This window comes from Pterocles gutturalis, unplaced genomic scaffold, assembly GCF_000699245.1.
Source record: "Pterocles gutturalis isolate BGI_N339 unplaced genomic scaffold, ASM69924v1 scaffold1166, whole genome shotgun sequence".
Lineage (NCBI taxonomy): Eukaryota > Metazoa > Chordata > Aves > Pterocliformes > Pteroclidae > Pterocles > Pterocles gutturalis.
The window spans coordinates 30,729-42,957 of NW_010097555.1; the positions used below are offsets into that span (position 1 = coordinate 30,729).

The window sequence follows — 12,229 nt, forward strand, 5'->3', positions numbered from 1 at the left end:
TGCTGAAATTTTCAGTAGTAGTCCACTTCGCAGCATTTCTGTGCACGTGTCTGTGATGTTGGACCCCTAAAATCAATTAGAAAGAGAAAATTTTTTATTGCATCAGAACTGAAGGATTCTGTACCAATTAAGGAAAAATTTCTTATACAAACTCACATTCATAAGAATTCTCTGGAAACACCAAGAATAAAACTCATGCTAAATTACTACATTGTAATAAAATAATAATTTCTAATGTTTATTTAATGATGCTTAACACCAGCTTTGTATTCATTTAGTATTAACTTGAGAGTGGGTGGGTTTGTGGTTTTATTGAATGGATAAAGTTTAATCACTAAAGTTTCCAAATTATATTACATCTGCGCATGAGACCTCTCTTAAAAATCAGGCCAACTTTATACAATAACTCTTACCCTCAGTAACTTTACTATTTAGTCTGAAATGTCTGAAAATGGGGCTTTACAAGCCATAATCTATGCCAAGATTAACTTGGAAGCTGAAGCAACCTGGAACTTGAACATCATTAAGGGTATATACTTCTACACTAAATTAGGCTAAACACAAAATCAAAATCCAAAACCAGCAAGATTTAAAATTCACGCAAAGCTAATAGTGGCACATACAACTGTGACTGTCTAGTACACTTCCTCTCAACATCCTCTGAAGACATCAGAATTTTGCTAGGCTCAAAATGTTTTGGATTAAATTTACCATGCCTCATTTTTGCTTCAAGGCAGATCATTTTTTCATTTGAAAAGAAGGCAGGCATTTTCATAAAGGTTAATGAAAATGAAGGAACTTTAACAAAGGATAACATTTTCCCCAAAACACTCCTATGAAAAAGTCGTGGCATTTCTATGCTTTATGAAGAGAAATTTACCTCTCAAGGAAGCTTGCCTTGAATTCAGAGGTGCATTTTGCTACTCTGAAAATCCATGCTCTTGTGGGACAGAGCTCCTGTCCACATGCTATATGCATCCAGCCATGCAAAGCTATTGATAAGTATGCGTGCTGGCTGCATTGAGCATACACCCACAGCTTGAGGAGTTTCCTAACTTGAGGCACTCAACAGTCAGCTTGGAAAACCTGCAAAAGCCAGAATTTTCCTTTCATCTCCACGTTTTGAATGAATTATGCCTGCAATAGCTGTAGTTACTACCTCTTCTTGATCTAACCACAGTAGCCCAAAGAAAAATGCATTCAATGAAGAGCCAAGAAGCAATCATGGGTTCTGCTCTCAGCTCTTCATTTTACCATTCATCCTTTGTACGTCACAGCCCTGAATATTGAGCAATAGCTCAGACACTGTTCTAAAGACAACACAGTCGGTTTACAGAGATGATAAGAGAGATTGCACAACCATCACACTGGAACACAGTTCAGGTCTCTAAATAAAGCCACTTCAGTATCAGTATTAACCAACCACTCTTTGTTTCCATTTAGGATCAAACTAGCCAAAAATTGTCATCTATAGTCACTAGATCATACTTCCCTTCCAAAGCACCAGAAGCTGGCATACTAAATTTACATTTTTACTTGAAACCATACACTGAAACACTTAAAAAGTACACTCAGTAATATAAAGCATAAATTAGGGCTACATTTAACATTTGCTGACCACAACTACAGAAAAGAAGGTAACTGCTTTCCATCCTATTTCATCACTTTTGTGTATGAAAAAGAGTAACCAATACCTTATGTTGCTTTTAAAATTTGCTGGAACACTACTTACTAATAATTTGCATTCTAAAAGGTTGGATATTTTTTAAAGGTTTTTGGTTTGTTTTTATAGAAAACCTCAGTTTCACTGGGAAATTGTATTTTTTTTGTAAGGAAGTAAAAAAAAAATCAGCTTATAGCTTCAAAGTTGTTTCACCAGTTTCAGCTTTCTACAAAAGTTTTCATAGAAAACTTTTTCTCTTTTTATTGAAAAATCTCATTTTCACTGTAGAAAAAGACAACCTTTTCCCAACAGTCCTAGCAAGATATGCTACTGAACCAGCATCAGGTCATAAAATAATGTATTTTATACATATTTTAAACATACATAATTCAGGCTATCTGAATTATCAATATTTGCCTCATTCATGATTCAAGTTCAACATTACAATGACAGTGAGTATTATCTGTATCACATTACTACCCTTTGCTATTGTTTGCCACTTCATTTTCCTCCTTCTCTTATATAAACTGCTAGATGATGAAAAAAACATTCTAAAAATACTTTTTTTTTCCCTTGGAGACCTCCAATCCAAATACTGAACAGTGTCAGCTTCACTTATTGGATACCTTTTGACAAGATCACAACCCATGCTGGTGTGGCTGCAGGTCAGGGAATTCTGTTATTGCTGTGGTGTTTACTGAAGTCCAAGGGAACACGCTAACAGGATCAGGAGTCATATGTGGCTGTCCTACATAACACTCCTAGTGCAGAAAAATACCATCCCCTGCCTTGACTATATAACACTGTTAGGGTCAACCTAACAGTTGACCCTAACAGACTAGACTTTGAGTGGAGCTGAAAGGGACAAGAGAGGAAGGACATGTTACGTGCAAGTACTGCTGCCTCTACACCAGGGGTGAGCACTCCTCTTCACCACATCCCTTAGGGATGAAAAATATGCCCGAGGAAGGATAAAGCTGAGAGCACACGTGCACTGCCATATCTACCATGCAATTCAAAGGAGGACCGACAACTTTAAGAATGGTTTCATGAAGGATGTAGCTACACCTTGGAACCTCCACATGGGTTTACACCAGGAACACCCAACCTACAGTTGTTATCCAATGTGTCATGATAATTCATTTATCCAGCTCTGAGCTGTCCCTCTCATGGGGAAGGTTTGAGGTAATGAATGAGAGGTCACCCTTGTCACAGAAGCAGTAGACGCTATCTACTGCACAGCTAACACTGAACTGCTTACCTACAAGCAATACTTTTGGAGTAAGTATTACCAAAACCTTCCAACACAAACATGTTTTCATTAAATGTTTGAATTTAAACTACCAGGAATTTAAATGAGCAACTTAAATGTGAAAAGTAGTTTGCTATTTTAAAGTTTTCAAGAATACTACATTTATACTCAGTGCTTGCAAGAGAAGATCATATAGTTGCTCAACCTAAATGTAAAATCACTACTACTACGCTACAATTCATGTTTCTATACGTTTAAAGCACCTGCAATTAGAGCTGATGGGGTTTGTCAGTGAAACCAGCATTTTTGTAGTATGTCAATTTGAAAATGACACACATTGTAGAAACAAACCTGTCATAATCATCCTTCAACAAAACATAAAAGATCCAGCTGGAAAAAGATGATCTGCAAAGCAAGCTTATGTTGTGAATCAACACTAGTTTTTTCCTCCATTTTTTCTACTGAGCCATTAAAGTCTCCAAACATCTAACTGTAGAGCAGTCATGTTCTGTGGGTCACACTGGGGCTGAGGACTCTATGATTTTCCAGGACTGCTGGTGTGGAAATTAAAAGCCCATAGGATCTCACAGCTTGCAGACTATTAAGGCAAAACTGGCTTCTAACAACCCTGGGCTGCCAGTCAGTCACCTATCAGTCCACTAAGGCCACAGCTCAGGCAAGAGTCCCCTCAGTTCAAGAGGGACAGAGAACTGCTGGAGAGAGTCCAGCGCAGAGCCACAAAGATGATGAAGGGAATGGAGCATCTCCCTTATGAGGAAAGGCTGAGGGAGCTGGGTCTCTTTAGCCTGGAAAAGAGGAGACTGAGGGGTGACCTAATCAATGTTTATAAATCTGTAAAGGGTGAGTGTCAGGAGGATGGAGCCAGGCTCTTCTCTGTGACATCTAGTGATAGGACAAGGGCCAATGGGTTCAAGCTGGAACATAGGAGGTTCCACTTGAATATGAGGGAAAAACTTCTTCACGGTGAGGGTGACAGAGCACTGGAACAGGCTGCCCAGAGAGGTTGTGGAGTCTCCTTCTCTGGAGACATTCAAAGCCCACCTGGATGCGTTCCTGTGCGATCTGATCTAGGTGTTCCTGCTCCGGCAGGGGGATTGGACTAGATGATCTTTCGAGGTCCCTTCCAATCTCTAACATTTTGTGATTCTGTGAAATGTGGGCTACCATGACAGTATCACAAAATAAATGCATTTAAAATGCACTAGAAGGAGACACACTATATGCAAGAAACTTAAAACAATACTCCGTTCACCCTTAAGTCATTAAATACCCATTTTTACATTAAAAAATGACCTTTATTACCTTGAGATTAAAAGCAGCATTTGTCGGTTTTGTTACAAAACTACCTATCCACATATTCAGAAATTACAGGTATTAACTTACTCTTCAGTACTTGCACATGGGCACAGGAAACAGATATAGGGAAAAGGGCTAAAAATTCTGGAGTTTAAAACAGAAATCTCTATTAAAATACTACTTGATGATACGGCAGAATGACAAGGAACAGACTAGCCCATGCTATTGTCACTAAGTTGGCCTGTGACTCACATTGGGTTGTTAGGTTTCCAGCTTACAACAAATGCAATAATTTTATATTTTCTTCTCTCACTGAAACATCCATATAAATTTTAGTGACAGACTCCTTCAGCTGCTGAGCCACGCTCCAGCTGAGACAGCCACCTACACAAGTTCTGAATTCAGGCCAATACACTTACCCACTTAGGAAATTAAGTGAGAAAGTCATTATACTCAAAATATTCTTTCTTGAGACAGACGTTCCATTTTTCCATGAATCTGTGTTTTTATCTTAATAAACATAAGCTTCATTTTATGACACTTATGTATAGGAATTCAAGTCATGCTTTGATCAGATTTTAAAAATAGTCTTTATTTTTTTCCTTTTCCTTCTAGTTGGGGCCAAGCAATGTGCTAAGCATTTCCTTCTGGAAGGAAATCTCCAACGAGTTTGCCTCTTTATTTTTAGGCAATGCAGAAAACCAGATGTTTATTTAATTAATTCCACTCTCATACATTGCATTCAGAAATTTTGTGTAGCATTCAAAATACTGTTAGCTCTTACACATGCTCTGGAATTCTTACCATTTCAAGGACTAGCCATAGCCATACAGTATGCTTGAAAAGGATGCGCATATTAAGATCAAGGCAATTTTGCCAGACTGGGCACCCTGTGGTTGCCATATGATAACATCAAACCTGATCAGCTAAACTACAGTAACCACCACATAACTCTACTGAAAACATACTATTTTAAGACAATGGCATTATTTCAGAGTTCAAACACAAGTGAAATCCTAAAATTAAAATCTATAGGGGAAAGAAAAAAAACCAACAAAAAACCAAGTTTGGAAGGAAATTACTATGTTATACTTGACTGTGTTCATTAAGACGGATTTGACAAATATCTATAAGACTCAGGCACTGAAAGCAAGTAGAAAAACTTTAATCACTACAGTACAGTAGAAAACTTAATTGAATAGTTGAAAATAATAGGAGTAAAGTCAGTGATAGCCAATGAGGATTATTTAACAAATTTCCCTGCCATAAAATATTTAGCAACATAAGCACTTAACTTGCTATTGCTTCTGTCATTAAGCTATTGCACAAGCATGTTTAATGCATTTTAATGTTCATATACACTAGTCTTTCCAAGTTATTGCTGAAGACAAAGTTCAAGCTAATTACAAAAAGAAACTTACTTTCACCTAGTCTAAACAGGCAGCTGTTAAGATATTTGCTTCTTTCAGAAAGTGTTAGGTCAACTAGACCTCTCAATTACACCATTTAGAGGTTTACTTTGTCTAAGTAGTCCTTTCTTTTTCAAAATCCTACAAACAATGTCATGGTATGAGTACATACTCACTGTCTCTTTGTCATTTGTCCTTAATGGCTTTTTTATTTTTCTTCATTTGAGATTGAGAATAACGACTAAACGCAGAAAGGTTTGTCTGAATATACACCAGAAATTATACAGCCCTCGTATTTGCTAAAATTCTTTCCCTTGAGGTGCTGTGAATTTTTGTGGAATGTGTAATAGTGACAGTTCTGTACCAAAAGAGTATAGGGCCCTGAACTCTAGCATAAGAGGATTTCTCTGCTCTAAATTATACCTACACCAATTACAGAAATGGAAGAGCAATTCTTGAAAATGCTGCTACATAGGAAAAGGAAAAATACCTTAGGTAATACATTTCAAATCCCACAATGCACTGAAGAAAGACAAAGAATTTTGGTTAAAGTAAAATTAGTTGCTTAATCCATGTTTAGAATGAATCAAATATTCCCACACTACTCAATTAACAGCAAACCAAAGGTTTGCCTAAGTCCATCAGGAGATTTCACATGGAGCAGAGAGGAAATAATTTTGCAGTGTCATGGACAGTGTTTAGGGGGTCCTTTGTTCAGTGTAATTTTTATTCTCCTTTCAGACAGTGGCTTTTTCTGCTTCTGGAAGGCAAGGGGAGACTGAATCCACTGCTGCAGAAGCAGAGTGCATCCTTAAGCACAGCAAGTTCAAGAAAAAGCAGGTGTGGCAATAGCAGGAGATGTAGGGAGGGAACAGAGATGAATAGAAACTACTTTTTTGTTTCTGCTTTTTTATTTATTACTATTAATATCTCCTTTAAAAATGACTATTCTAGTCGATCTTCTAATTTTTAGCTGTCAGACTTCTTGGGGAACTCCATCAATTAAAGTTCAGGCAGGTCCACCTCAAAGCTGTCTCAGATTCAGTGTCCCTAACCTTTCCTCTGCACTGTACAAAGGCCATTTCCTAATACATAGCTGAAAGATCAGGTCTGTCTATCAATCTAATGTGCAAAAAATACATTTTTCTTACTACCTTTTCCATCTAGCAAGCCTTCCACAAAGCTTAAAGTGATAAAATCTCTTCCACTAGCTCTTAAGCAGCTCTCTCAGGAAGAGAAGTAGCACATCTTAGTAAAGTATTCAAAAAGCAAAGAACTACTTCCATGTTGAATTTTGTGTCTTAAAAAACCTTGTGTATTATATTAAAAACTAATTTTTAAACATGTTTATATTACTTGCTTTATATTTATTTTACTAGGACTGCACTTTTGTTTCCCTCCCACCTCAGTGCAGGAAGCTCAGATATTTCAATACAAAACACCTAGGGCAATTTGAAGATACACCTGTATCTACATCTGTCTTTCCATCTAAAATAATCATAGTGCTGAAAATAACACAAAAGGAAGGTTTTGGTGCTAAAACTACTTGAAAACTCTAACTCACAAAACTAAAGCATTAAAGCTCTTCCATTTGCAGACCATGAAAAAAACCCCAACAAGTCTTACACAGGTTCTGCTGTACACACCTGTTAATTTAGCTCAGCCCATAGTAAGCAACTGCCTACAAGGTGACAAAAATTTATGGACTCAGTGCTTAATCAATAATAAATAATCACAATTTTTTTCAACCAGACAAAATGCTGTTAGGCAGTCATTGACAGCAGTAAAATCAGAGCGGCAGTTAAATTGGGATTTATGGATGTGTATGTTTGTACACATACATGTTGTAAATTATTAACATTCTAAGTCAAACACTAAACGTTTGCCTTCTTTCCTGGACGCCTGCTATTTTATACAGCAGTGCTCAGTCACGTACAATACTTAGTTTACAGAGTAGATCCCGAACAAAAGCTGTGATTTCACTGAACTGAGGAGCTGGCAGTACCTAAGGCTCACAAACAGTGCAACACACGCTTGTTGAAAACTGTTACTCCCCCCTCAATATACAAAGCAACAAATCTTACAACGGTACCTCCCATCCTTCAACGTGAGACTGCCATTCTTCCAGAAACTCTAGTTTTTCCATTTGTCTCTTGGCCTCATTTATGTTGGAACAGACAGCTTTCATGGCCTGGAGGGCTTCCATTAGTGCTGCATAGTCACTGTGCTTCCTTGGAGTCCGCTTCAGTAACTCCTATTTAGACATTTAAAAAAAAAGGAAACCTGTCTTTGATCTCTAAACGTACATTACAGGAGGCTTAAATCGACTAGGATACAAAATCAAAAAGTAGCCAGCCTTCCCTCCTACTAGGTGGAAAAGTAATAAACCCTCCAGCATTGTGTCCTAGTAGGACACTAAACCTCAGAGAGATAAATTACTATCAAAAAAATAATAACTACTTAGAGAAAAGTTTGCATTTCAGCTACTTTCTCCCCCCAAGAATGTTTCTTCATGTTGAGCTTACCAGGTTGGGGGAGGGGGGGAGGCAGTGTTTGTTTTTTGTATTCCAGAGGATGGAACTGTTCAACAGCAAGGATAACAATTCTGCTTAAAGACGTTAGTTTTCTCATGTCAAAATTAACACCTGGCTTTCCTGCAACTCAGGGCAAAAACCACATGCCTTTAGCTCCACACTATTGCTTAATCTAGTGCAATACACCAGAGCACCAAACAATAGCTTAGGTGACTCACTGACTTCAGATGGTTACTGTTAATGGCAGCCATACTGAAAAACAAAAGTGGAGCTGCCTTTATTCGAGATTTCCCATCTCAAACTACCAACTACCCATTTACAGCTGGACTGACTACAGACAGCCTTCAGTGCACACCCTGACGGAGGCATGGGTACATTCCTCTGGAGTCCCAGCCCTGCTACCACCACATCCTGTATTTAAATTTATTTAATATATTCATAAATATATTCATTTCATTGCCCCCTAGAGTAATTAATTAGTCATTTCCCCTGTTTTGTCTGTAGATCCTTCATTCAAAAAATAGAATATTAAATAATTTTAAAATAGGCCAAGGGAATTGTAAAACCACAGATATCTGGGATGACTCAAACCTCATTGCAATTATTATCTTCTTTAACTTGTTTTTAAAACCTTTATTTTAACATGTTTACTTTTCATTTTTTATGTCAAAGCAATGAAATGCTTATGCCTCATAACTGGCAATGTTTCAGATCCAAACTCACACATGCATAGTGAAAAATATTGTCCAATAATCAGGTTTCAAGTAGCTTCTAGAGCAGTATCTGTTCTGTCTTTTCTCTCACAGTTTGAAACAATAAAAAATATTAAACCTTAACTTGGTAAGCAAAAAATTGTTTTAAATATTTACTTTCCTGATGATTGTATTATTTTATTTCCTGACATGGAAAAACTTCAGTAACTCAGAGGTCTGAATATCTAATGTTTATAAGCACATTTAATGTTTTTCATTAAATTTTAAGTTGTAACAGTAAGGCAAGGATAAACACATAACTACGCACAGAACCACCTACAGCATCTTAGTGGTACTCCACAGTTTTTCTTACAAATCATTTTCATAAATATTTTTCATTTACAGTTTGCTGATGGTAAATTAGAATCATCAAAGCATGTCACTAACAAACTCTGCTATCCCAAGCATTTCAAGCAAGGGCATGGTCAAACCCAGCTGAAATCAGTCTCATTAAACTCCCTTAAATGGCTCACTTCCGTTCAACAATGGAGAGGCAACCTTACAACTAGATGCAGAGGCGAGCTAATCATCTTGACCCAGCCAAACTCCTCAGTTCTTTTAATACTGATGACAGAAGACTTGCCACTAGCTTTAATGAGAGCAAGTCTGGGTCCAATATCTAATAAAGGGATTATTCACTGTGTAGAAAGATTGTTCCTGCAGTTTGGAAATATGCTTAGCAACCAGTTTTATATAGAAAGTATAAAGTCTTAAATAAAAAAATCCTGTAAGTACCTTCAAAAGAAGGGGGTACTTGCATATTCTCTGTATTGGCGTTACAAGATAACCCTCCAATGGTACATCTGTGTTCTTGCGTCCTCCAAGGAGCATGCAATTCTAGAGTGTGAACAGATTCACAAAGCATTAAAAAATGCCAAGAAAAATATCAGAAATAAAGACAAGGGCATATGTACACAGCAATATTGGCTAAACTATATATAAATTATATACGTATCTGTAACGAGGGAGGTTTGCAAGACTGTCAAAAGAACAGGCTTGAACACATGCACAGGCAGGTACATCGACTACCATGCGTGACGAGGAAGCCACAATCACATTATGCAGGCATTTCCCCCAAGTACCTCCTTCATCCAGTCTGATTAGGAGAGGGCTTTTTTTAAAGTATAATATAAAAGACAGTAAATAAGATGCTAAAAATATGCTTTCATACTTCATCAAACAAAAATAAAAATAATTCAGGGTGACCACTCTAGATGCTGTTGCTTCCAAAAGGTGTGTCGCAATATTAAGTAGCATCAAAGATGGTTTAAAAGGTCTGAACACGGCCATCCTAACACACACCCAAAAACCCAAAGTGTTCTGTTTACGTGCTTCTATATTTAAACTTGATGTGCAATGAATAAAATATCCTTAGTCACGGGCTAAAGAATATGTAAGTTTTGACAAGACATCCAGCTATGGAAGCAGAGAATACATGAAATATCAGGTGGAAGCATCCATGAAAAAACATGAGAAAACAGGAGCATGAGAAAACAATAAGGGCTATTTCAACTAACAAAGTATGCAAGGGACATCACAGCAAATATCTGGAATTGCTGGAATTAAAGTGTAAGTACATAAAGACCTAAAGTAATGATGAAGGTTATTTTATGGAGAGATCAGAAGGAATTGTGATGCAATGGTATGAGATAATCAACAGCTTCAAAGAGCAAGATGTCTAAACTGAGAACACTAAACAAAAGTAGTTTAACAGAGTCAGATGGTATGTCGAGGCAGGCCACAAATCTGGATGCAGACACACTGTTGATGGAACAGAGGCTGCACAACTGGGTGGCCGCTCCACTAAGCACGTAACTCACACACACATGTCCCATAACCAGCGCTGCTATGGTGATCTCTACGCCCACCCTTAAGTCTCAGCTTTGCACTCATGGCTAACCAGCTTCTGTCTTATCCTAAAGGATCTCACTTAACCTACCAACAAAAAAGCTTTACTGATAAAGACTGAGTAAGATAATGGCAACGCAGACTATAGGTTTATACAATGACTGACTCTATACGTAAAGGTTCAAAAGTCTGGTTTCAGCCCCAGATTAATTACAGATAATCACATTTCTAATGACCTGAACTGTTCTGGCTGACTAGAAGGCTTCAACTTTACTTTCAAATAGTATGGTCAGACCTCCTGTTCTCTAGGTTAGACCGCTGCCACCTACTCTACAGACATGTCCTGAATCTATGAGGAACCCAAAGCAGATGTGAAAGCCCTGTGGCATGCACCCAGGAGTACACTGAGACATCACGAACGGCCACAACTGCACACTTGGCTTCCTCTCTCACAAAACAAGCTCTTTGCAATCCTTCTCTGGAGTATTTTGCTTTTTGTCCCTGTAGTCAGCATTCACCCCTTCTTCTTGATTCTGGCCATGATGCTCCCAATACAAAAACCATGTGTGTGAAGCTCCTCAGTTTGGGGCAAGGTGAAGAACACTGTGTCAACCGCTGAGAAAAAACAGGACAACTTTGAAGATATTTTTAACTATGAATGGAACACTTCTGAATAACAGACTGTTAGCAAAAAGGCAGATGGTGCTTCATGTCACCCAGTACCTCCCTACAATAAGGAAATTCCCACACTGCTCATCAACTTGGCTGTAAGTAAATGGAGGGAGTCAGACCCAGTATCTTTCAAAAACTGTAATCTGCAATAGGACAACTTCCCCAAGAACTCTGTCAACAGCAGCAATGAAAGCCTACTGCATGCATAAAAATCATTAACAAAATTAAATAAAACTTGTGATACTGCCAGCACTGGCATCATTTTTCTTTTTAACCATATCTGTGATGCTTTGCTGATAGTGTCACTTGCTCTCCAGTCCCAAAATGAAACAGTCAGATCTGATCACTCTGAAATCTGACATCATATCCATGGGTATCTTCTCAGCTATTTAAGTTCCAATATAGCAGGCCCCACATTTCAAAGCTGACCTTGTTATCACAGGACATCATGAAGGAAAACACAAAAATCATTCCACACTGAATCCTTCTTTTAGCAACTAAGGTCAACTATCAGGAAACTCAGTATTTACATGGAAACTGGTTTTGTTCCGGCAAAATCACGACCACCGAACATTTTAAAACCCCTCCTTATTTGTCTTATAAAGTAAAAGACTAATTGTGTAGGTGTTTATTTTCACCTCAGATTAAGTCAGCGTCTAAGATCAGGATGGCTACTCTACAATCCACAACAAAACATATTTCTGTCTGGCACAGCTGTGGCTACCGTACCAGAAAGTGGACCTTCTCTTCAGAAGTTCTGATGAGTCCTTCATCTTCCTTTC

The 12,229-nt window shown here is 37.9% G+C and overlaps 1 protein-coding gene across 1 annotated transcript in view; it reads right to left on the reverse strand.

Annotated features, from left to right (window-relative positions):
• Positions 1–12,229, reverse strand: part of LOC104464043 (phosphatidylinositol 3,4,5-trisphosphate-dependent Rac exchanger 2 protein-like) — a gene marked incomplete at both ends in the record, with an annotated part of 43,732 nt that overhangs the window by 28,940 nt on the left and 2,563 nt on the right. Inside the window, 3 exon segments of the mRNA XM_010076651.1 lie at positions 1–66; positions 7,734–7,895; positions 9,663–9,764. The exon segment at positions 1–66 is cut by the window's left edge and continues 27 nt beyond it. Of these exon segments, the coding sequence (XP_010074953.1) occupies positions 1–66; positions 7,734–7,895; positions 9,663–9,764 (330 nt within the window).